The sequence below is a fragment of the Onychomys torridus genome, chromosome 9 (genome assembly GCF_903995425.1).
Source record: "Onychomys torridus chromosome 9, mOncTor1.1, whole genome shotgun sequence".
Taxonomy (NCBI): Eukaryota; Metazoa; Chordata; class Mammalia; order Rodentia; family Cricetidae; genus Onychomys; species Onychomys torridus.
The window spans coordinates 45132747-45159140 of record NC_050451.1 but is presented as its reverse complement, the minus strand read 5'-3'; the positions used below and the strand labels follow the sequence as shown (position 1 = coordinate 45159140).

At 36.7% G+C, this 26394-nt stretch overlaps 1 protein-coding gene across 1 annotated transcript in view; it reads left to right on the top strand.

The window, feature by feature from the left end:
- Nucleotides 1-25504, top strand: part of Pspc1 (paraspeckle component 1) — a 61899-nt gene extending 36395 nt beyond the window's left edge. The window contains exons 7-9 of the mRNA XM_036200069.1: nucleotides 19135-19192; nucleotides 22492-22661; nucleotides 24656-25504. Of these exons, the coding sequence (XP_036055962.1) occupies nucleotides 19135-19192; nucleotides 22492-22661; nucleotides 24656-24841 (414 nt within the window). The 3' untranslated portion in view covers nucleotides 24842-25504. The remainder of the gene's footprint in view (nucleotides 1-19134; nucleotides 19193-22491; nucleotides 22662-24655) is intronic.
- Nucleotides 25505-26394: the final 890 nt, after the last annotated feature.

Below are 26394 nucleotides of genomic sequence, written 5' to 3'. Positions count from 1 at the left end.
TAGACTTTTAAAGAATCTTTATTTCTAAACATAAGTTGGTCATATCATAAATGCATTTGCTGACTGTTTTTAAAATAATGGCATTTTTTTGCTTATTGGAAATTAATATAGATATTAGTATAATACCTATATAGATATAAGTGCTGAATGACTATTTTAAATTTTACTTTTCTACCATAGAACTTATTTGGAAACATTACTTCATTTTAAAATTGAATTACAAATTTCTTAAATTTTGTAAGGGTAAAATTTGCTCGTGGGGGCGGGGGTGGTGTTATGAGTGAACGTGGTCAGCCAGGTGTGGAGATCACGGGATAGCTTTTGGGAGTTGGCTCTCCCCTTCACCATGGGTTCCAAATACGGAACTTCAGGTGTCTGTCACATATGAGGTTTTACATGTTGAGCCATCCTGCTGGCCCTGTAAGGTTTTGGTTTTCTTTAAATAGGTGTATGTTTTTGTGCGAGTGTATGGCATGTGTGTGCAGGTTAGGGTTCTCTGGAGCTGGAATTTCAGCCTGTTGTGAACTGCCTGATGTGGTTGTTGGAATCTGAACCCTTGTGCTCTGGCAAAACTCCAAGTACTCTGAACTCATCTTAAGCCATCTCATCAGCCACTAAATTCTGGAGACAAAAATCATTTTCTTCGCCGGGTGGTGGTTCCACACACATTTAATCCCAGCATGAGGGAGGCAGAGGCAGGGGGTTCTCGTGAGTTCAAGGCCAGCCTGGTCTACAAAGTGAGTTCCAGGACAGCAAGGACTAAACAGAGAAAACCTGTCTTGAAAAACAAAGAAAGAAAGAAAAAATCATTTTCTTTCAGAAATTATTTATATTGGTAAAATTTTACAGCTTTCTAGTGAACTTTGGGAATAGATGAATTAGTCATAAAATAGGCTGGTTTTATTGACATTTCTAAAGTAGATTATTATTTCACAAGTCTATCTAGAATTAGATAGTATATTTACATTTAGATCCTTTTCAAGGTATTAGAAAAAGTATGTGTTGCATACTTAAAGCCACATAATAAAAAATCTGATTAGAATAGCAAATTATAGTCTGTGACCACTGCCCTTTTTCATGCTACTAAATCATTAAAGGTAAACATGCTCCTGTGTTTTTAAAAGATTTGGGCAGGGTACCTATAGATGGATCAGTCTGTCAGAGCACTTGCTGCCAGTCATGAAGACCTAAGTTTACTAGGATCCACACTGTGAAAGGAGATAACCAACTTCAGAAGTTGTTCTCTGACCTGCACACATGCTCTGTGGCACATGAACAAAAAGACACATCCAGCCGGGCGCACACCTGTAATCCCAGCAATCGGGAGGCAGAGGCAGGCGGATCTCTGTGAGTTCGAGACCAGCCTGGTCTACAGAGTGAGTTCCAAGAAAGGCACCAAAACTACACAGAGAAACCCTGTCTCAAAAAAACCAAAAAATAAAAAATAAAAAAGACACATCGAGACTGTTGAGGTGTTGGGGAAGTGACTCAGAGAGTAAAATGTTGGCCATGCAAACATGAGGACTTGAGATCTGATGCATGGCCAGGCCTGTTTGTAATCCCAGCAGGGTCTCCAAGGTGTGCTGCCCAGGCAAGCACCAGGTTTGGCGAGAGAGCTTGTCTCAAAAACTAAGTTTTAGAAGTAATTGAAGGAGACATTTTGCCATCAATCTCTGGGCTTCCCATGGCATCCCATAACACACATAAACACACACATACATGCACACATTGTAGAAGAGTTGGAAGTGGTGGCATATACCTGTATTCCAAGCACTTTGGAGGTAAAAAGCATGATAGTTGTTGCAACTTCAAGACTAGCCTGACTCAAGAGCTGGAGAGCTGGCTCAGTGGTTAATAGCACTGGCTGTTCTTCCAGAGGTCCCAGGTTCAATTCCCAGCACCCACATGGCAGCTCACAACTGTCTGTAACTCCACTTAGAAGAGACCCGACACTCATGGCAAAACACCAATGCACATAAAGTAAAAAAATAATTTAAAACAAAGAGAGAAAGGTAACTCAAGGGGGAAAACTAGCCTGTCTCAAAAAAAAAACATATAAATAAAAGTAAAAAATGTAGACTAGGCAGTGGTGGTGTATGCCTTTTACCCCAGCACTCTGAAAGCCAAGGCAGCCAGTCTACAGATTTCCAGGACAGCTAGGGCTATACAAACACACACACACACACACACACACACACACACACACACACACACACACACAGAAAGATAAATAAAAGTAAAAAGTTGTTGACTAAGAAAAAAGCTGGGTTGATGAGATGGCTCAGCAAGTAAACATGACATTTGCTTTGAAGTCAGGTGACCTTAATTATATTCTCTAGGACTATACAGGTTAGAACCACCTCCCAAAAGATGTCTTTCCAAGTGTTGAAGCTTGTACACATATAGACATAATGAATGAATGAACAAGGAAAGGATAAAAATGGAAGAAATATACTAGAGACTAATTCTGATTCCCTTAAAATACTTGGATTATGTTGAACCATAGGTTGGAATATTTATAATTTATTCTTTTCTTTTTTGAGACAGGGTTTCTCTGTGTAGCCTTGGCTGTCTTGGAACTTAATTAGCCTTGGCTGTCTTGGAACTTAATTGACCAGGCTGGCCTTGAACTCAGAGATCCTCTTTGCCTCCAAGTGTTGGAATTAAAGGTATGCTCCAACAATCCCCCACCCCATTCTTAAATTATACTTATTTTGGAAGGCTACACAGCTACTATTTTCTGAAGAGCTGTCATAGTTCAGTTATATTTAATGGGCTTGATAATTTAGTAACAATGGAATTGATACTTACAGGGACAATCAGAGGTTCTTCTTAGAAGCTGTTTATTTTTTGAGATAGCATGTCACTCTGTAGACCAGGCTGTCAATGGAATTCACAGAGATCCGCCTGCTTCTGCCTCTGGAGTGCTACCATGCCTGGCTATTTAGAACCTCTTTTTTTTTTTTTTTTTTTTTTTTTTTTGGCTTTTAAAGATGGAATTTCTCTGTGTAAATACTACTGGCTCTGCCTTCTGAGTGCTGGAATTAAAGGAATGTGCCACCATGGCCTGGCTACAACTTTTTAATAGATCAGAAACAGTAAGCTCAAGGTTTTCTCTCATTTTGCTGTCAAATTTTTAGTTTTTTTTTCAACCCCCCCCCCCCCCCCCCACACACACACACAGGGTTTCTCTGTGTAGTTTTGGTGCCTGACCTGGATGTCGGTCTGTAGACCAGGCTGGCCTCGAACTCACTGAGATCCGCCTGGCTCTTCTTTCCGAGTGCTGGGATCAAAGGTGTGTGCCACTACTGCCCGGCAATTTTTTAGCTTTATAATGTTTACTGTTACTATAAATAAACCAAATACTAAAAGATTTCAGTAGTACTGTATTAATCTCAACAATTTTATGTTCACAGTGTGTTAACAGGATTATTGAGGCATTCCAAATTCATGTTTCTGCAAACTGTGCCTTTGGGGGGAAAAGTTATTAAACAGTTTTAATTCCTTTTTGTTCTTTTTAAGCTTTGAAATTAGGCTATTTTTATGTGTTCTCTCTTTTTTCACTGTTTCAGTTTTTTTTTCCTTTTTTTTTAAATCTGGATCTGAGGACTGAACCCAGGGCCTTGCGCTTGCTAGGCAAGCACTCTACCACTGAGCTAAATCCCCAGCCCCCACTGTTTCAGTTTTAAGGAAAGAGTCAAATGGTAAGTTAACTTTGCCCGAGTAATAAGCGCCAAAGCAGATTGTCTTGGTGGTTTGTTTACGGTGCTGCCTCTCAATTTGTCATCCACTGTTGGATAGACTTCTTCAGTAGTAAATGCATGAGGCCATGAAGTATACATCATCTTTCTTTCTTTCTTTCTTTCTTTCTTTCTTTCTTTCTTTCTTTCTTTCTTTCTTCCTTCCTTCCTTCCTTCCTTCCTTCCTTCCTTCCTTCCTTCCTTCCTTCCTTTTTTCCTTCCTTCCCTTTTTTTTTTTTTTCCCCTGAGACAGGGTTTCTTTGTGTAGTTTTGATGCCTATCCTGGACCTCCTTCTGTAGACCAGGCTGGCCTTGAACTCACAGAGATCCACGTGCCTCTGCCTTCCGAGTGCTGGGATTAAAGGCATGCACCACCACTGCCAGCCTCTAAATTTTCATTCTTATTTTAAATTGTCATTCTTATTTCATACTTAATTTATTCTTAGAAAGTGTCAAACTCTTTGATAATAGGTGCTGTAATTATAAATTAAATGATAGTTTTTAATTTCATGTGTATTTGTGTTTTACCTGCATGTATGTGTGTCACTTAAGTGCCTGGTGGCCATGGAGGTCAGAAGATGGCTTTGGATTCTCTGGAATTGGCATTACAGGCAGTTTGAGCTACCATATAGGTGCTAGGAATTGAGCCCAGGTTTTTTTGGAAGAGCTGCCAGTGTTATTAACCGCTGATCCATCTCTAGCTCATATATATCACTCTGTAGATCAGGCTGGCCTAGATTTTAGAGATCTACATGCCTCTGCCTCTGGAGTGCTGGGATTAAAGGCGTGTGCCTTGGAATTTTCAATAAGTATACACAATGAATTTGGAAATGGTATGTGCTATGGCAAGTATTTATTCAAGCTGTGTTCTTTTGTCATCGGACTTCTACTGTAGCACCTGTTTCAAGACTGGAAACAGGGCTGAGGATGAAGCTCAGCCAAGAGTGCTTAACCTACAATGCATGAAGCTCTGAGTTCCATCCCACACTGTACAAACCTGCATGATAGATAGTACAGGTTTGTAGTCTTAGCGTTGGTGAAGTGGAGGCAGAGGGTCAGAAGTTCAAGGTCATTATTGGTATATTCCAGGTTGGAGAACAACCAGGAACGTAAAACCCTCATGCAAAAGAGGGAAAAACTGAGAGATGGGCTTGTTACAGTGAGGGCAGCACATCCCTGGCATCAGAAAAGCAAAACCAGTGCAAGCAGTTGTGGGGGGAACAAAATACAGTCAGCCAGTGATTTGATATTTATTCAAGAACATTGTTTTCAAATCACTTAGGAAGAACTCTTGGTTTTTTGGAGACAGGGATTCAGAAACTGTAGCCCTGGTTGTCCTGGAACACTCTGTAGAGCAGGCTGGCCTCCGAACACAAGAGATCCGCCTCCCTCAGCCTCTTGAGTGCTGGGATTAAAGGCGTGTGCCACCATGCCTGGCCAGCTAGGAAGAGCTCTTTAAAGTAACAAGTCTTTTCCTGTCGTGCTAGCCAGCTCCCAAATAATGACATGGGGACTTCTTATTAATTATGAAAGCTAAGCCTGTAGCTTGAGCTTGTTCCTAACTTGCTCTTAAAACTTAAATTAACCCATTGATATTAATCTACGTTCTGTCAACGAGGTGTTACTTCTCTTCTGTATTGCACCTCTTGTTTCTGTGTCCTCATCCCCTGTACCTAGATTCTCCTCCCTTTGTCTCCTTGGAAATCCTGCCTATACCTTCTGCCTAGCTATTGGCCATTCAGCTTTTTATTACACAAACACAACAAATACATCTTTGCACAGTGTACCAATACACCACAACACCACTTTGAGTTGCCGGCTCAGGCCTATAACCCAGTGTATTTGGGACACTGAAGCTGGTGGATTACAAATTCAAAGCTAGCCTAGGAAATACAGTTTAGTGGCAGACAGCATAGCATTGCTAACATTCACAGTCCCTACCCCGTACTTCATACACAGAGTGAATCCCTATACCTTTTTTGGGGGGGGGGGGGGCGGTTGTGTTTTTTGATTTAGAGACAGTGGCTTGCTATGTATAGCCTGGACTGGTCTGGAACTTGCTATTTAGACCAGGCGGGCTTCAAGTCAGAGGAGATCTCACTACCTCTTTCTCCTTATATCTGGGATTAAGAATGTGCATGCCACTATGCCTAGTAAATCCCTACATTTTTTACCTAGAAATAATTTTGTGTTTGTTTGATTAGAGAAGATTCTGGCATTGTGCATTTGGGCATAATGTTTTGCTAAATCAGTATGTAACAATTTGTGACACATCCATGAAACTACTGAAAAATACTTGATCCAGCAATATTTTGAATCAATAGGTTTATGTTGGAAGCACAGCTCTGGATTTTAAAATGTTGGAGAACTCATTTAACTTCGGCTTGAGGAAACATTGCAAATAGTTAGGAATGTGTATATACAATTTAAATAGATCATTCTGTATGAGTAGTGCCTTGTGGATTTGGATATCAACCTGGAATTGGTCTTTCATACTATATGTATGCAGGAGATATGATCTCAAGTAATAGTACTGTTAATTTTCACTGATTTCATCTGGACCAGGGGTCAGCAGACTAGAGATGGCCATGTTCATCTGTATGCTTTCTGTTTTTGTAAATAAAATTTGAAACACTTTTGTTAGTTTGTTAATATCTGCTTTGCCTTACAGAGGCTAAGTTGACTAGTTGTGAACAATGTTATATTAAGAGTGTGTGACAAGCAAAGACTGGAATATTTATTACTTGGCCCTGTTTTCTGATCCCTGATCTAAAGTCAGTATGATAATTGGGGGAAATCTTTAAAAAAATCAAAGGCTCAGATTATCCAAACTCAATAGTTTGTAAATTTCAATGCAAATTAATTAATTTATATGTTTCCTTTCCAGTGCTTTTAGAAGGCCCACTGAGCAGATCTGCTCATATCGTAAGATCCAAGGTTCCTGAGGAATCCAAATTAGGTTCACGATAGTCTCGTTTATAAGTCAAAGCGAGAGTTGAAGCAACAGCTAAAGAGATGCTGCCAAATGCTGTTCTTTGCAGGTTTCCATGTTTTAGTTTTCATCCGTAGCTTTAAGCCGTTTTTCTTTGTAATGTTGCTTTCTCTCGATCAGTAGTGTCAACTTTGCTGTGGTGTTGTTGATACCTCCACGTCATTCTTTTTTAGTGTATTGTGTGTGCTTTCCATTACCTCCATGATTTAATTATAAAATTGTGACAAACAAAACAGTCTGGGAATAATAGTAGTCATTAATTGGAGCTAGCCAAGGAGAAATGACACCTATTATTTCTTTTTCATGACAAGGTCGGTAGGTACACATTTGTTTTCTTAAATGATTTATGTATTTTTTTAGACAAGTTGTAATTTTATATTTTCCATATGGCTTATTCCTCTTCTAAATTATTTAATGAATAATTTGATTGGCTTGCAATAGAAGGTTTTCTTTTTTCAGAGGAGTGGAGAGTCAAGCAGCTACCCATTCATCTTTTACATGTAGTTTTCCATGGCCTTTCATTTTCTGGGAATAGTTGAAGGTATTACACTGCAGGGAAGGGTTACTTTGGACTTTGACATGACTTGCAGGTCAGCTAGTCGACAGACATGGACATTTTGATTAAAACCTAAACAAATGATATAGTGATATTGTAGTGGTCTTAAAAGTAATGTTTTATTTGTAACCAGTTTGGATTATTACTCTTTCACTTACTTGTTTCTTTCTATACGCTAAGGACTTGTAAGTATTAGGGAGGGTATACAGTTTTTTTAGGAACTTTTTAAAAAAATTGAGTACACTACAAAAGAACAGGGAGTCTGGGTGATTAATTAGAATGCCACCTGTAGCTTAGGGTGCATAATTGAAACAGACTTCTGATTAAAGAAAAACACACTTGTTAAGCTTCTGATATTTACTCATATTATTGAGAATGTTAATGTTCTTTAGGATTTTGATGATTAGATATATTTGAATTGAAAGTATTAGTCAGGGGGTTGGAGAGGTGGCTCAGCTGTTAAGAACATTGGCTGCTTTTCCAGATCCTATCTCAATTCCCAGGCTTACTGTCTGCTGTAAGTCCTGTCCCAGGGGATGTAGTGCCTTCTTCTGGACTCCCAAGGGCATTGCATACATGTGGTGCACAAACATACATGTAGGAAAAACATCTAATAAAAAATATTGGTCATTTTTATTCATATACTTAATTCTTTAATTATACTAAAATACTAGTTTTAATAGCTAATTACTTATAACTTTACATACAAATTGGAGCAAATAAAAAGTGTTCTAAATTGCTCCCCCCCCCCACCAAAAAAAAAAGACAGGATCTTTTTGTGTAGTCCTGACTGTCCTTAAACTTAGAGACCTGCCTACTTCTTCCTCCCAAATGTTGGGGTTAAAGGCATGTACCATCACTCCCAGCTATTAAATTACTTTTAAAAATAGAAGACATAAAATAACTTTCTCTCTGTCTCTCTCTCTCTTTGGATTTTTGAGATAGAATTTCTATGTGTAGCTTTGGAGCTTGTCCTGGAACTCTCTAGACCAGGCTTGAACTCACAGAGATCCGCCTGCCTCTGCCTTCCAAGTGCTGGGATTAAAGGCTTGTGCCTCCACTGCTGTTGCCACCGCCACCACCTGATTAGACTATCTTTAGTTGTTATTCACTCTCTTTTCAAGGGGCAGCTTGGTGTTTCAGAGGAGTCCATAACAGACATTACCCACCCCCACCCCGTTCCTGGAGATTGTCTATAGTATAGATTTTGTAGGAACACAGTTTGTATGGTACCTCTGATTCTTCATCCCAGCTGTAATCCTTTTCATTTTTGCTTAGTTTTTAGTGCTTACAAATTACATTCTAAGTTTTAAAATATTCTCATTTACTGTTATACTAAGTATTTAGAGGTCAGGGTTTATGTATTTGTAATATAGTTATTTAGATGTAAGCTGAAAGAATTAAATAGGTCTTTTGTGTGTATGTTCTCTACTCCTACATGCCAGTGTAGGCCATTAGGAACACAAGTTTGTAACCCTAGAAGTCAGAGGGTAAGGCAAGAGGATAACAAATTTGAAGCCATCCTGGGGTACTTACTACATGGGAGATGTTACAGATGAAAAGATAGATAGGTAGACAATCTACAGTCATAGTTTTAGCTGTACTTTATAGGTCACTGTGCCTTGGTATGTTGTTTATTAGATTGAACACTCAGTAGATTTTTAGGAAAACGCAGGATGGCACTGAGATAGAATTACTGAACTCTTACAGATTTTTATAATGGAATCACATATGAATAAACTGTCAACTAACTTTTCTATGTGTATGCTTGCTTTCAGCATACTTAACTTTTTCTTGTAAGGATTCTATGCATTTTATACAGAGACTGGTTTCCATTACAGGAATATTTTTCCATTTAGGGGGGAAATTACACATTATATCCTGTACCATGGAAATTTTGGTACAGAGGATTTATACAGGGAAGGACCTTTAAGAGGGACAGCTAAAATATTCTTGTAAGTTTAGAGAAACATTCTCTATTGGAGAGTGTTACTGAGGAAAAGTTTATTTTCAGTGTTTTCTTTGAAAATTTTCACTGGTAAATTGGTTTATTACTCTGCTGTGTTGTAGGTGTCTTTTCATTTGAAATGGTAAGTTTTAATAATATTTTTGTTCAGAATGGTAAGATCTTATTTTTAACAGATACTTACCTTTTTTGAGTAAGTGGAGAAGAGAGTCACCATTGGAGAATAGAAGTGGTTGGGCTAAACATGGCTTGGAAATGCTGTTCATATCTATAATGTACTTAATACCTTGATTTAATAAGTAGTTTGAGTTAGTAGTATATTTGAAGAAGGCATATTTAGCTTGTTACTTCTGATCTGTGACTTTATTGTAGAGCTGTTTTGCAGGAATTATTGTACTTGGTGATTATATTTTTAAAATGTTTTTAGAATAGCTTTAATACTGAGATCATGAAGCTATGTAGTATCACCTAAATGTCAATAATTCTAAAACTAGATAAATGAGCATTTTAATATTAACTGCTAGCAATGTAAACTTGGTTTGTAAACATACTCTGCTGGTGATGTGCTTATGTTAGATTGTTGATAATTATAATTTTTTTTCAACGACCTTTTGAAAAATTTCAAATAACAGTGTATTGGTAAGTTTGCTTTTTGTCTTATATCTTCTGTATTTTAAATCTTGTCTTTTGATTGTAAAAGTAACCATATTTTATGCAAGGTGATTTCTTTTTTTGGTTTTTCAAGACAGGGTTTCTCTGTGTAGCTTTGCACCTTTCCTGGAACTCGCTTTGTAGCCCAGGCTGGCCTCGAATTCACAGAGGTCTGCCTGGCTCTGTCTCCCAAGTGCTGGGATTAAAGGTGTGCACCACCACCACCCGGCGTAAGGTGATTTCTTTTGCTATATTTTACATTTTCTGCATCGTTAGCATTGATACAGTTTTAGCAATAGTTTCTTTTACAAATTCAAATTTGATATAACTGATTTTTATTTAGTACTTAAAATCCAAAAATTATATAAAGTCTGTTACTTTGAGCTACTTACTTAGGAATAAAATGTGTTTGTCAACATATCAGTGCTTCTACGAAACTATTGGTATGATTTTAAACAGCACACAAACAGATAAAGATTTTCTCCTTCATGACATAGGTATGTAGTTCTTCCGAACATGGGACCGTATAATGCGTTCTTCCATCACTTTCTTCTTTCCATGGGACCAATTTCAGATGTCTCTTGTACAGTTTATGTTTTGTTCTTTGGTTCATCTTTTATAACTTGACCTGGCCAATCATAATACTTGCATAATGTTTGTAAGAAAATGTACTGTGTGATAAAGAGACAAATCATGGGGGCAGAAATGTCCCACTAGTGTTAGTAGGTTTGTTAAGATCTAGCTGATACCATTGCTCATATCTTTCGTGGTTTGGTATTTAAAAAAAAATAAAACCAGCCAAGCGCAGTGGTGCACGTCTTTCATCCCAGCACTCGGGAGGCAGAGGCAGGCAGATCTCTCTAAATTCAAAGCCAGCCTGGTCTACAGAGTGAGATCCAGGACAGGCACCAAAACTACATAGAGAAACCCTGTCTCAAAAAAACAAACAAACAAAAAATAAATACAATACAATAAAGTAAAACTAAATTTGAAGAATTACTAAGTATTACTGATAAATTATAGCAACTAAAAGTGTTTTTAGTGGGTGTAATCCCAATAGTTAGGCTGAGACATGGGGACCAAGAGTTTTCATAACCCCTATCTCAGGAAACAAAACAAAAGCAGAATTTTTTCCAGAGAATTTGGTATGACAGTTCAAAATTATAATCAGGAATGTATGTCCTCAGGTAAATGCATTACAAATATTCTCAATCTATGTGTTCAAATATTAATTTATATATAATATAGATTCTCTTGTCTGCTGATACCTTTTAGATTATGTGTGGTTATGTGCAATTCAGTCTCAGAAAAATACTAGGTATTAAAAAGCAGCTATTGATTTTGCTGCTTGTTAAGGCTTGAAAATGCATTATTGAGTGAAAGCTCTTATGTTTTAAGTCAACTCCATGTTTGCTACTTTGATTTCTCATTGGTAAAACATCAATTACTTTTATGACTAACAGTAAACTTAATAATTGATTGTTAAGCTTTTTTTGGGGAGGGTAAGTATCTATCCACCTTTTGCTTTTCTCTCTCTGATTCTCCCTTCTTGCCGCCGCCTCCTCCTCCTTTTTTTTTTTTTTTTTTTTTTTTTTGTTGTTGTTGTTGTTGTTTATTCTTAAAACTAGTTTTAAGGCTGTGCAGTGATGGTGCACACCTTTAATCCCAGCACTCTGCATGCAGAGGCAGGAGGATCTCTGTGAGTTTGAGGCCAGCCTGGTCTACAGAGGAGGTCCAAGACAAGCTTCAAAACTACACAGAGAAAACCCTGTCTTGAAAAGACAGAAAAAAAGGTTTAAATTCCTAGCAACACTGATGGGAAGGCATGGAGGTTTTCCTCATGCCTTGTCTGCCATATCCTCCACTGTCTCTGTACTAGCAGGGCAAGTTGATAGTGTTTGATGAAGACATGTTGGCACACCATTACCCATTACAGTCAGTAGTTACAGGTTATTATTAGTAGAGTTTTGACAAACATATAATGACTTACCATTCTCGTATTGGGCGGACAAGTTACACACACACACACACACACACACACACACACACACACACACACACACACCCTCTGCTCTGCTTTTAGCCTTACTTCCTTATCCTTCACAACCCCTGTTCTTTTTACTTTGCCCATGTTTTGTTGTTCATAGAATGTCATATTTAGAATAATACAGTGTGCATTGTCTTTACATTGGCATTTATCCTTTATTATTTAAATTTTCTCTGCATCTTAATAATTTGACAGATCATTTCTTTTTAGTGTTAAACAATAATTTTGCTTTCCTAAATATAATTTATTTGAAGATTTTTTTTATTGATTTCAAGTTTTAGCTACTATTAACATTCTTGGGAAGTTTTTGTTTGGACAGTTTTCAACTCACTTGGGTAAATGCAAGGTGATTTGGACCATATGGTAAGAATAAATAAAGTGTTATGTAACTACCAAACTTCCTTTCACAATGTTTATCCTATTTTGCATTCCCACCAACAATGACTGATCCTCCTGTTGCTTCTTACCTGTACTTATCTGTCACTGGTTATCGGACATTGCCTATTTGAATGCTTCTCTCTCTCTCGCCTTTTGCTATTTGAATACTTTTTTTTCTCCTTTCTCTTCTCTGTCTTCTATTAATTTTTGTCTTACGTGTATGAATGTTTTACCAGCATGTATGTCTGCTGTGCCTGGTGCCTGGGGAGGCCAGAAGAGGTCATTGGATCCCCTGGAACTGGAATTATGAATGATGTGAGCTGCAGTGTGGGTCCTGGGAATTAAATCTATGCTCTTGACAACTGAGTCATCTTTCTAGTCTTTTCTTTTAATTTTTTGGTTCTATAATGACATGTGATGCAAATTTCATTTAATGATGATAAAACTGAGTACTACGACCTGGAGCATTTTATAATGCGTGTATTCAAATTGGAGGCAGAAAGTCAGTGTTATATTCTTGGAGTTTATGTTTCACCAGATATTTACTCCTCTGATTGTGAAGTATATGGAGCTTTGGATTTTCAATTATCTGAATTCAAAGTGTTCAATTAGCTAGGGATCATGGCTTGAGCCTGGACCTCAAGCACTTGTGAGGCTGATGCTGGAAGCTTACTTTTGTGGTAGGCCAGTCTGGGGGAGGATGGGGAAAAACAAGCTGGGGGGGGGGGCAGTGCCACCCTTCCAAGTTTTTCTCAGTGGTGGTTAGGTCAGTAGCCCTCAGTCTCTGCAAGCCATTTCCTGTTCATATTTGGCTAATAGCTTACATGATGATAGTTTTTGTGTTACTCTTTTTTCTAGGAAGAGTGTTTTAGCTAACATTATTGCTTGCTGACAATATTTATTTAATTCTTTTTCATGGAAATTTGGCTGGTTAGTACCCTGTTACACAAGTTTCCTTATTAAAGTAGGGAAAAGAAATGCCAGGTGTGGTTGATATATGTATACATTTAGGTTTAGAAATAATTATTGATAAAGTTGAATCTTGTTAACTTCCAGAACTTGCTATTCTTTTGTACATTGTGTGTGTTTAAGTACTTGTGTCAAAAGTTGATCCCTAGACAATTCTTAGAAACCTCTTAAGATTGTTGAGGGCTGGAGAGGTGTCTCTTCTTCCAAAGTCCTGAGTTCAATATCCAGCAACCACATGATGGCTCACAACCATCTGTAATAAGTTCTGGTGCCCTCATCTGGTCTGCAGGCATATAGGCAGACAGAACACTGTATACATAATAAATAAATCTCTCTCTCTCTCTCTTTTTTTTTTTTTTTTTTAAAGAAGATTGTTGATCATGGTCATTGAGACTGCATTCAAAGAAAAAATACTTTTACCTTGCACCTTATATGATTCTTTTTAATTACACTGCCTTAAAATAAAACACACTGGTCCAGCAATATGGTTCCGTAAGTAGAGGGGCTTGCTACCAAGCCTGGGAACCTAAAGTTTGATCCCAGGATACTTGGTGTAAGGAAAGAACCAGTTTTGCAAGTCCTTTGTTTTATATGTACATACTCACTCAGTCCATGTGAAATAATTGTAAAAACCACAACCACACCATTTTATTATGTGAAATGTACAATATTTTTAAAATCATACTTATATCCTGAAATGAAAGGAAAAGTAGTATTAGGTGCCAATAGTGACGTATTTGTCATGCTTTGGGAATAGATAATGTATGTTGGTATAGACCCCCCTACTTTATATGTTCATTGAAGAAGAATGGCCAGAACTTTAAAGAGTTCCCTTTGGTCTGGAGAGATGACTCAGCATTTCAGAGCGTGAATTGCTCTGACAAAGGACCTGAGTTTGAATCCTGGCATCCATATCGGGTGGCTCAGCACTACCTGTATAACTCCAGCTCCAGGGGATCTGATGCTCTGCTGTACTCACACATGAAGTATACACGCACGTGATATACACATGATAAAAGATAAAATAGGGCCTTGAGAGACAGCTGAACATTGGCAGCTCTTGGACAGGACCATGCCAGTCACGGCTACACAGTCAGATTTTATATTCTACCCCCTCACCCCAAAAAATTCTTACATGGATAATACCTGAATTATAGTATCTCAGAAATGCTTTTGCACTAAAACCTATTGGTCTGCCTTGAACTTGGAGTGGAACTTTTCATCATGAAAAAATGTTTAAGCATCACATAAATGATTGCTCTTTTAAGAAAATCATCTAGTTGTTACTCTATGTTACACAGAAACTGTATTTTCAATATCATGTCAGCAGTCAGATGTTGAAGTCCTTGGTAAAAATGTGTTGAAAGTGGTTTGTTTCTTATGTTTAATGCCCATCCTTTCTATATTGTAGCAGAAGTGCTGTCTGTCTGTGTTCTATTATACAGGGTAGTAATAAAACACATGTAGCTGATAATGGGCTTAATAAAATTAGTCAGTTTTTGCTGCTTTGTTCAGATATCCATAATCATATTTTAAGTTAGATGTACATCATGAATATAGTAGTTACTAGTATGCAGAGGGTTCAGGTCCCCTGATTTGTGTTAAAACACCAGGATTTTCTCATAACCATTGCTTTTGCCATGTTGGAATGTCATGAATGTTGATATTGTGAAAATTTTATTGATAAAATCTCAGTTTTATAATTTAGTATTAGAACTTCCAATGTTAAATAACACAAATTTTGTTATTTTGTGTATGTTCTGAAAGGGTTATGGATACTCTTAAGAGTACTTCAGGAGCTCCTGCTACCTTGGAATGCACATCTTCTGTGCTTGGTTCTGGAAAACAGTTATTCTTTGCTTCTTATTTTGTCATCTATTAATTTATAATCCTCTTATGGAAAGATACAGTCTTACTGTGTAAGTTAACTTTAGTTAGATTTTTCTATTGTTGGGATTGTTGAAGAATGGAGGCATATTGTAATGGTGAAATTTTAAGAATTCTGATAGCAGAATTTTATGACAACTTAATCATTTTCTCTTTGTATTGTCTTGAACAAGTTATTTACTAGCTCTTTGTCTCCTGCTACAGTGGGATGGCTGTGGAAATAGGCTGGGGAGGTGGCTCAGTTGGTAAAATGCCTGCCATCTAAGCATAAGACCACAGGACCTATCTACAAAACCAGGCATTGCAGTCAGACATGGTTATGTGAACCTGTAGTTCCAACTTTGATTCTGTGTGTGCTATGGATATTGGAGCCCAGTTCCTAAAACTCCAGCCTCTCTCACTTGATGTACTTGAGGTTCAATGAGAGAGTCTGCCTGAAAATAAAAAACGGGGCCTGGTGCTGTGGCACTCAGCCGGGCGGTGGTGGCGCATGCCTTTAGTCCCAGCACTTGGGAGGCCGAGCCAGGCGGATCTCTGTGAGTTCGAGGCCAGCGTGGGCTACAGAGCAAGTTCCAGGACAGGCTCCAAAGATACACAGAGAAACCCTGTCTTGAAAAAACAAACAAACAAACAAAAAGAGTGGTGGAAAGCTGTGCGTGATATTGTGCACTGTTAATAATCCCAGCACTCCAGAGGCAGAGGCAGTTGCATTTTTGTGAGTTTTTAGGCGAGTCTCTTCTACATAGCAAGCTCCAGGGTAACCAGGTGTACACAGTGAAACTCCCCAGATAAAAAATACGGGAAAGGGATTGAGGAAGCATACCAAGTATTGACCTTAGGTCTCCATGTGCCATTTTAATTTTGCACATGATACACATGTGCACACACAAAGGTAGTTCTTCCGGATAGAGTTGAATCTTTTTTCCCCCGAGACAGGGTTTCTCTGTGTAGCTTTGTGCCTTTCCTGGGACTCATTTGGTAGCCCAGGCTGGCCTCGAACTCACAGAGATCCTCCTAAAGGTGTGCGCCACCACTGCCCCACTGAGTTGAATCCACTTTCAAACTTAAGTTTTCATTGTAGTTTTATTTTATTGCATTGGAAATCTTGAATATTTCCTTTTGTGTGCGTGTGCGTGTGTGTGTGTGTGTGTGTGTGTGTGTGTGTGTGTGTGTGCATGTGTGTGCTTGCCTCCCTGCCTTCCTATATCACACGTGTGCAGGTGCCTGATGGGACCAGAAGAGGGTTCCGGTTTCCCTAGAATTAGAGTTTACTAACAGTGTGAGCCACCCATTTGTATGCTCTTTAACTGCTGAGTCATCTTTCCAGACCTCATTTTAAAGTCTTTATTTTTTAAAGATTTTTTTTTCTTTTTAAATTTATGTGTATCTATGTGAATGTATGCCAGGTATATATATATATGTGTGTGTGTGTGTGTGTGTGTGTGTGTGTGTGTGTGTGTGTGTGTGTGTCTGCCTGCCTGCCTGCCTGCCTGTCTGTCTGTCTGTGGATTTAGCTCAGTGGTAGAGCGCTTGCCTAGCAAGCTCAAGGCCCTGTGTTTGGTCCTCAGCTCCAAATATATATACCTGGTACCTTGCAGACCAGAAGGGAACAGCAGATCCATTGATGCTGAAGTTAGAGATGGTTATGAGCTTCCTGGTTTGGGTGCTGGAAACTGAAGTTAGGTCCTTGGAAGAACAACAGTTGTTCTTAACAATGGGCCATTTTTCTAGTCCCTATTAAAAAACTGTTGAGACGTTGGCTACAGTTTTTAGTTTACACTATAAAGAGTACTTATGGTAAAATCATAAAACATCATTAATATCTGAGAAAATGTGACATTTTTTTCCATTTTGAAATATATTAGAAGCTGCCCATGCCTGAGGTGGTTGTTCAACTCTTGTCTATCCTGCTTGATCTCCAACATTATTAAAAGAAAGTTATGTAAGAGAAGGAAAGGTCTCTCGCCTTTTTGCATTTGCACACAGTTGTGAATTCTCTTGAGCACTGTGGATAGACAGTGCTCAGAGCCTGACTTTCAGGTTATAAAATCACTGTGCTGGGTTGGGGATTTAGCTCAGTGGTAGGTTCGATCCTCAGCTATAAAATAAAATAAAATAAAATCACTGTGCTATATAATCTTTGCTGCTTTTTTGCATTTCACTGGAGGTATGTAACAGTAGATTTGGAAAGTAGCATTAGCCTAAAGTCATGAGAGGTTTACTTAACTAATACTTAACATGTTTAAAGTTTTTTTCCATATGACACTTGCTTGATCATCATTTCAATTTTTTTTTTTTAAAGATTCATTTATTTATTTATTATGTACACAGAAGAGGCTGCCAGATCTCATTACAGATGGTTGTGAGCCACCATGTAGGTGCTGGGAATTGAACTCAGGACCTCTTGAAGAACATTTTGTCCTCTTAACCTCTGAGCCATCTCTCCAGTCCCATCATTTCAATCTTATGCTCTTCCCTTTTTTCATTTTTGAGACAGACTATCTCATATAGACCTGGCTTGCCTGCACCTTGCAGAGATACCTTTCTCCCTCTGCCTCATGGGAGTGCTGGGATGAATGTCATGCTCTAAATGTCCAGCCTTAGTCTTCTTACCCTTTGCATATGTTAATAATAATATCTAGTATAATAATAATAGTAACAAGTTTTATGAAAAGAAATAAAAATGTACTTCTAAGAATGTTGAAAAATAGCTTTTAGGAAGGTGTGATATTTTATATTTTCTAATAAATGTGACAAAACATTTATTTTGGTTGTATCATAGCTTTGTTCATTTCACATTGCTTTATTCATGCTTAATTAGAATAACTATATCTTTAGATTAAATGGGCAGGACTTTTCCCTCATACCTGTGCTAGCAAATCCAACTGTGGATTCTGTGTTTGGTAGAGAGGTATTCTGCTACTAAATTCTACAGAAAACCACTGGGATATCTTTGAAAGAGGTCACATACTACTTAATGCCATTTATTCTTCCATTATAGCGTTTTAGGTCCTTGGTTTTATATACTGTTTTCTCCAGCAGTATATCATCATTAACCATTAGGTTTAACAATTGTTTTTACCAAGGATAATTGTTGTGTTTCAGTGAGCCATGGATTGAATTGAAGCATTCATTGATACTTTTGTCTCAGAGTACTTTTCATGTTTTCAACGCTTAGTATTTTGGTTGAAGTGGTGTTCCAATTTCATTTTGTTGAGTAATTTCAATGGCTTAATTTTGAAGTAACTGATAGTAAACAATTCTTATGAAGTAGCTACTGTAATAAAATTTCAAGTTATTAATTTATATGACCTACTTGTGTTATAATTAACTTCTACAATGCATCATTTCAGAACTTGGCGAATGAGAACCAATTTATTCATGTTTCAAATGCTTTATTTAAAGGAAAACAATATTACATAAACTTTTTATAACTGCTTAGGGTGTATCTGTGCAGACTGAAGACATAGGGTGTCTCTGTGGACTGGAGGTGGAATAATACCTGGCTAGTTAAATAAAAATGCAAGAATTTTTTCCAAGTTTTATATAATGAACACTGCCTGTAACCTTAAGAGTATTCAACCTGGAAGTTAAATATAATTGGCCTTATTAATGCTAGGTTTTTCTTTGATGAAAGGTCTAGGCAAGTTTCTTTGGAGTAGCAGCATTAAAGAGCCTGCAGATTTTATGTAGTCTGGTTCATTTGTAATCTGTATCAATTGGATATTCTAAGCATTTAAAATGCTTATTAAGCCTTGGATGCTTGAAGTTTTTTTCCCCCTTTTGTTTCCTCTCCTCTAGTAGTCCTGTTAATAAATAATGTTGGAAGTTTTCAGAAGTTGTAATGGAAAGTGATATCCCAACTCACTCTTTTCTGTTTGATTTTAGATGGGAAATGTCAAGTCATAAGATCGATAGGTTGACTCTGACAACTATGTTTACTTACAGAGAGAACAGGAAATGAGAATGGGTGATATGGGTCCCCGTGGAGCAATAAACATGGGAGGTAGGGATTTGAAGCAAAGACTTATGTAACTTAACTAACTTGTAATTCTTTGGGGGACTGTATGCTGTTTGTGGTATTTGTATGCCAAGGAACTGAAACATGGAACCAATTATGAAGGTGATATCTCTTATATTTAATAAATGGGATAAAAAATGTCCTAGGAAGAATATTTTACCGTGACAGATCCAGTTTGATATCTTCAGTGAAAGAAGCTTCTTAACTAGATTTTGATACATGGTAAAACAAGTTTAATCATTGTGTGATGTAAATATAATGCTATTATATTACACAAATCAAGTTTCATTTTACCCCAGAAATTGACAGTTTCTGAGTTGTATTTTCAGTTGATTTTAGAACATTTTAGAATTTCTATTTTAAATTTGTTGGGTTTTTTTTGTGTGTGTGTTTGTTTGAAATTAAGACTTTTTATTTACCTTACAGAATATTTAAAGTGTTTTCCTTGGCTATGGTATTTAGTATGGAACCATTTCTTTATGTCTTCTGTGGCATGTTGAGGAAATGAGATGTCTTACATGTCTTTAGAGGAGTTGTGAAATTTTTAAGAAAGATAAAAAATTTCAGGGGTTGGGGATTTAGCTCAGTGGTAGAGCAAGCACAAGGCCCTGGGTTCGATCCTCATCTCCAAAAAAAAAATTTCACTATTGTGTCATTGTCAGAATTAGTATCAAATAAATAAGCTGAGGAAGCTGAGGGGTAAATGTATGGATATCATGGCTCTTATTAATAAACTTAAAATTTGAAGTGGCATACTTTAATCATTGGCCATTGAATTACATTTTACATATTCACTTTTATATTGAATTGTCCCATAGAAACTCATTATAAAATAAAATTTTGTATAATTCATATGCACATGCTGTTTGAACAGTTGTACTATCAGAGCAGACAGTGCACAACCAACTAATATATTCTTAAAATATATAGTGTATGAGATAAAACTTAAACAAGGAAGGTATCAATATTTTCTGTGGTTAGCCATGAAAAAATACTTGTAATTCCAGTTCTTTTACTTTTAATCAGATAATCTAGAATAGTTCGTTACTATCCTTTTGGTTACTTTTTATGGCCACCCAACATGTTACTTAGCAGTTGTGGTGTGCAAAGGAAGCATGAAACATGGCCCTTGCCCCGTGGACCTAACTGTCCAGTTAGTTCGTGGACATGTGGAATCATTAGTTTAAGAAGATTTCTAAGTTGAAGCTTTGTATATTACGGTGATGTGTGGCTCAGTAATTTCTTCATAGTAACTTAGGGTAATATATAAGGTAATAGATGTCTTTGAAGGACGGTAAGAGGAAGGACTATTAAGTATAATTTCAAAGACAGTTACAGTTACTGTCATTAACCTCAGACTCAACTTTGACTTGTAAAATTTTAAGCACTTTCTGATAATGCAGAAGATCTGAAAATATTCTTTTGCTTGATTAATACTTTTATGTGAAGGATATGCTTTTGCATTTCTTAATACAGGAGAAATTTAGAATTTTACAGTATTTATTACAAAACCATAATATGCCTTTTAGCAATTACTCTCCTAAAGTCTGGTCCATTATTTCTTTAATCTTCAGTCAGTGTTAGACTTGATGGTTTATTGCAGTTCTCATCCCATTGAATTGTTGAGTCCTAGCTGTCCTAGCGCATCAAGTTTTGTAAATGAGCTAGCGTTGTAGCTCAGTGGTGTGCTCAAGGCCCTGTATTTGCAAGCACACAAATCCTATTGATAGCGTGGCAGCATCATTTTTGATGTAAGTGGAAGTACTAGATAATGCCAACCTTTCCTAGACTGTACAGGTAGGAGATAGAAGACTGAAAATCATGTTCTGTGTCACTGATAGCTGGGAGTATTACTTTACATATTCTGACTTGCATCATTAACTGTCTAAACTCTCAGGGTTAACAGTTATATACTAATGAACAAAAGGGGCCTGGTGGTAGTGACTCATACCTATAATGGCATCAAAGAAGCTGAGGCAGGAGTTTATGACAGCAAGCTCCCTAGGTTACAAACAAGGCCTTGCCACCCATCTACCCTCCTTTTTAAAAAATGAGGTGACAACAAATAGCTTTAATCTGTTCTTTTCATGAAAAGTTGAACTAAGAGGGCTTGTAGATGTTACCATCTGCCTTTTATTTCTGTTTTATGTATATATTACATACAAATATATACTACATACACACATATATATTTATAACCATGTTTAGGAAGTAGAAATTGTTAGCTTTAAGTGTTGATTAATTAGAAAGAATATATTGGGATTAAGGAAATTCCTTTGAAATTGCTTATTTCTTGAAATAGAGTTCAGAGAGCAATAGCATATGACATCATGGGTTGGTAAGGAGTGAGACTTCCTTCATTCTGCTCCTTAGTCTTGACATTAATGTTCAGCTGCATTAGGTATTGTGCAATGGACTTACGTATACTCAAGAAACTCAATTCTGCATATCTGAAAAATGGCCCATACATTGAAATATAGAAGAGATCTCTATATTGGCATCAGTTTGTGTTTTATGATAAATAAGCGTATACACTTAAAAAATCATTCCTTCAAATGGTTTATTTGAAACTACCATAAATGTTGGAGTATAGCTCAGACAATATTGTAATATGACACAGGTGAATATCTTGATGACCAAATTAGAAATCTAATTCTCTCTCTTCTCAGAATTTAACTTATTAGAAGTACCACCTAATCATTTTGTCTGTTTGGATGTAACTGTGTTTTAAAACGTGGTTTCATCCGTGTTAGTAAGATTGTTTTTGTTTAGATTATTTATTCTAATATAAAATTGAAAATCCATTCTTTGGTAAGTTTTGAAAGTATTTAACAATATGTAAAAGCCAAGGGAGTAGTTTTCAGCTATCTTTGTGTATTTCCCTGGAGTGATTTCCTTCTTCAGATTTCTTTGTATTTATATGCTAATATTTTTAGCTGTCACTAAGGAAAGCAAGTGTGGTTTTTGAATGCCAATTCTTCACTATTTATTAAAGCTGGTAGAATGTAGAATTATTAAGGGTCATTTTCTTTAAATATAAGTTTTGAAACTTTGAATATCTTAGTCTCAGTTGCTCTAAAAAATTGACAGTGGCCTTAGTTTTTGTAGATTTGTTTTAATAATGAGAATTTTACTGTGTATATAATGCTCTATTGGTGTTCCATTCTCAAGGAAGGAAAATTATTTTGATGATAGTTTTGTGTATAGATTTGTATGAGTTATAAAGTTTTTAATGTTCATTAAACTAAGATAGGACAGCTCTAAGTGTAGATTGTTTTGCATAGATGCATTTAGCCCAGCACCTGCTGGTACCCAAGGGCCTCCTCCAATGATGGGTATGAATATGAACAACAGAGGAACTATACCTGGCCCACCAATGGGCCCTGGTCCTGCCATGGGACCAGAAGGAGCTGCAAATATGGGAACTCCAATGATACCAGATAATGGCGCAGTGGTAACGTATCACTAAAATTATTTTGATTATATTTCATAACTAAACCCTTTTCTGCCCCAAAGGTAACTTCACACTTAATATAACTGGGTATTGTTACTTTTGGCAGTACAGATGTACAGCCAGCACGAGAAAGCAACTTTGTTAAGTTTTAATTTATTTGAGACAGTTTTTAAGTGGCCGTATGTTAGTATTGCCATCACTGCTTACTCTGCTCCCTCAGAATAGAGCTAATATATGTGCTACTACAATTAATGTTCAGTGCTTTTAATTTATATAGGTCTGTCTTTGAATATATGCATGTAATGCTACGTGTTTATGATTGTGCCTTTTCTGTGTGGGCTATTTACCTTTGGAGACAAAATTCTACTATGTATGAAAATACAGGTTTTAGTTTTGATGAAAACATCATGTTTTAATTATTTATTTTAAACCATTTCTCTTCACTGGAAAATAGTTAACACTAAAATTTTATTTTTCTAAAACATTCTAAAGGTACACTATTATCGTCTCTTCTTAGAAGTACTGATTGCTTTTATTACTAAATTTAAAATAAAGACTTTTTTGGCCTTGATCCAAGAGTGTGAAGATATCTTTGTATGGGTAAAACATGAAAATTGATTTTCTCGGTTGTAATTTCTGTTATCTTTGTATATGAGTTAGCAGGATAGGTGCCCCTTACCATTTCTGAGGTTTTCTAGTAGGACCAGGTTTCCTCATGTAATGCTTGTTGATTGTTGTTCTGAAAAAGAAAATTGTTAACTAGTTTTCAAAAAGGGTGTTTGGTTTTGGGATTGCCATGCTAATGATTAGTGTTGCATTGGTGGCTAAGAAGGAAAATGCATTAGCAGTTAACTTAGACATGCCATCGTTTTTACATCTATGTTGATCAGGAAGAGACGGAAAGGAATACATTGTGCATTGCAGAACTGAAACATGCACCGCTTTTCTTGATACCATTTTGAAATTAATTGTGCAGGGATGTAAAAAAAGCAGGGTCCTAGTGTCTAGGACAGACAGATGGCGTGTAAAGCAGTTGATGCATTTGTTCGTTTAGGAGAGGTAGCATTTTTACAGTGTGACCCTGAAACTTCTAGTATGTTGGTTAAGTTTCTCTTTAGCATCTAATCATTAGCAGTAACATAAACATAATTGAGCTATATTCCTACACATTTTTAAAATGTTAAATTTAATTTAAATGTCATCTTTTTTTTCCTTTTTACTCCTACACTTAAAATTCTGTTCATCACTTGAGATTGACTATTGTAAAGTTTCACAGAATAAATGATTCAGATGTTTAATGTGCTCTTAATCATGTTATTAAAACAGTTCTTGAAACTTAATCTTACTTTCTTAATACTAGTCTTTAAAAGAAAGCACTTCATATGTCTCCATATTAAATCCCAGCCTTTTGTGTTCATGTTAATGCTTTATGTCTTAAAAGCATTGATACTCGAGTTTATAGCATGTTCACTTTAAAAATAGTATGATACTGCCCCTCAGTTTTTCATCTTTGATTTCTGTTTAAAAAATGTCTTTCTGGCCAGGCTTGATGGCACAAGCTGATATTATAGTCCCAGCACCTGGGAGGTAAAGGTAGAGACCAGCCTGGGCTATAGACAGAGACTCCGTCTCAAAGCAAAACAAAAGTATTTTCTTTTCATGTAGTATAAACTTTTTAAAAGGGGATCAGAGCAGTATTATATACTGATTGGGCATAAGGACATTTGCTCATGTCAGAATCAGTTCTGTTCACCAAGTGGGGTATACCATTAGCAATTTGTAAATCTTCAGATGCTGCTTATTATTACTATTATTATTTTTATTTTTAAAAACAAGAACTAATTAAATTGCTCCTTTCTTCCTTCTATGTTTGATCCTGACTCTGCTGGACTTTCTGCTGAACTTCCTGACACCACCACTTGGGATTTTGCCAATTTTTCTTGTCACTTATATTTTGGCGTGTTCCAAATGGACTTTACTATATGTCATTTTAGCACAATGATAGGTTTCCTCAAGGACCTCCATCCCAGATGGGTTCGCCTATGGGAAATAGAACAGGTTCTGAAACCCCACAGGCACCAATGAGTGGTGTGGGTCCTGTGAGTGGAGGTCCTGGTGGCTTTGGTAGAGGAAGTCAAGGGGGCAACTTTGAAGGCCCTAATAAGCGTCGGAGATACTAAATATTCTTGCATTCCTGAGTACTTAGAAAAACAGTTTCAATGGTATGCCTTTACACTTTGTCTGTTACTTGGAAAAATGGTTTTATTGTTAATGTACGTAGACTGAAGTTTTTGTTTTGTAAAACTTGAGGATTTTTTGTATTTTCTTTATTCATAAGCTTTGTAGATTAGATTAGTGATAAAGATACCCATCATTGTGAATGTTGAAATGTATTTGATCTTAGCTAAGGATAACTATGCCACATTATTACTAAATCTATGTAGTTACTTAATCTCACTCAATAAAGAAATGATTTTGCCTAATTTAAAAATGTTCTTAGTGGTATTCCCTCATGATCTTATAAAACTTGCTGTGGTTGCTTTAGCTTAAAAAAAAACAAAAACAAAAACGTGGGAATGATTTTGCTTTTCTGTTTGTTCAAGTAACCCTGAAGTCAGACCATTAGTGAAAGCTAATGTCAATGGTGATAAATAGTGTAGTGTATTTGTGGGTGGGAGGCATGGGGATTCAGATTGTATAAACCATCCATACTGTGTAAAATTAGAGTTGTTGCTTACATTTCATATAGATTCTGACTATCCATATATTCTGAGAAAGGTTATTAAGGATATCTTTGTTCTGTGCTGATTTTTCCAAATAAATCTTTTGAATCTTGAAAAAAAAAAAGTGTTTGAAGGTAAATCTCTTACTTATAAAATAATTCTTTGTTTTAATCTTGTGCCATCATTTATTCAGGGTCAGCATCTACATTTTCCCCAATGATCATTGTAAGAGTTAGTGTTGAGCTTTAAGCCAACTAGTCAACCAGCCAACTAACCAGACAAGTACTGTACTGTAGGAGTGGCAGTGAAAGTGGGTTTGATTGCATTCTTGAACAGTTAGTTAGGGAAGCCACTTAAGCATTTCTTTGTGTTTTCCAAAAGTATTTAAAAAGGTTGTGTGACTCTGCTGTGTTGAAATGCTTCCTTTCCGTTAGGTCTGTCCAGTCCGATGTTAGAACTGTTCCTTTTTGAGGAACACCATTCAAGTGCTCGTCTCCACCCTCCCATTTGGTAGGGTCCATAACATCTGGATAGATTCTTCCAAGAAAGACCATTTTTGAATTTTTATTTTCAGTACTTGGGAGAAACTGATACCATATTGTGGTGTTCATTCCTTATTTATTTGAAGTTTTATATGTATATATGAATTCTCAAATTTAATGTATCCAGTTTATCAGCCAGTGATCATAGCTGGTATTTCTCACATAAAATTTCTGTATATTTGTATGTTCTTTTACAGAACACCTCTCTGAAGAGTAGTCTGTTCTGAGCTAGATGGTATTTATGTAAATAGTTTCTGCCTGCTTTTGATGGAAAGTATGTCTTGGAAAGATAACTTCAGTCAGTCTAAATCATACCTAATAGCAGTTGGTTGTAAAGTATGACTAAGATGTAATCTTTTGTACCAAATAATATTTTATTTTACCATTTCATGTTTGTATTCCTTTCAGACACAGCACAGGGTGGAAGTAATTTCAAAAACTCAGAATATTCAGAAGCTTTGTTTTTTT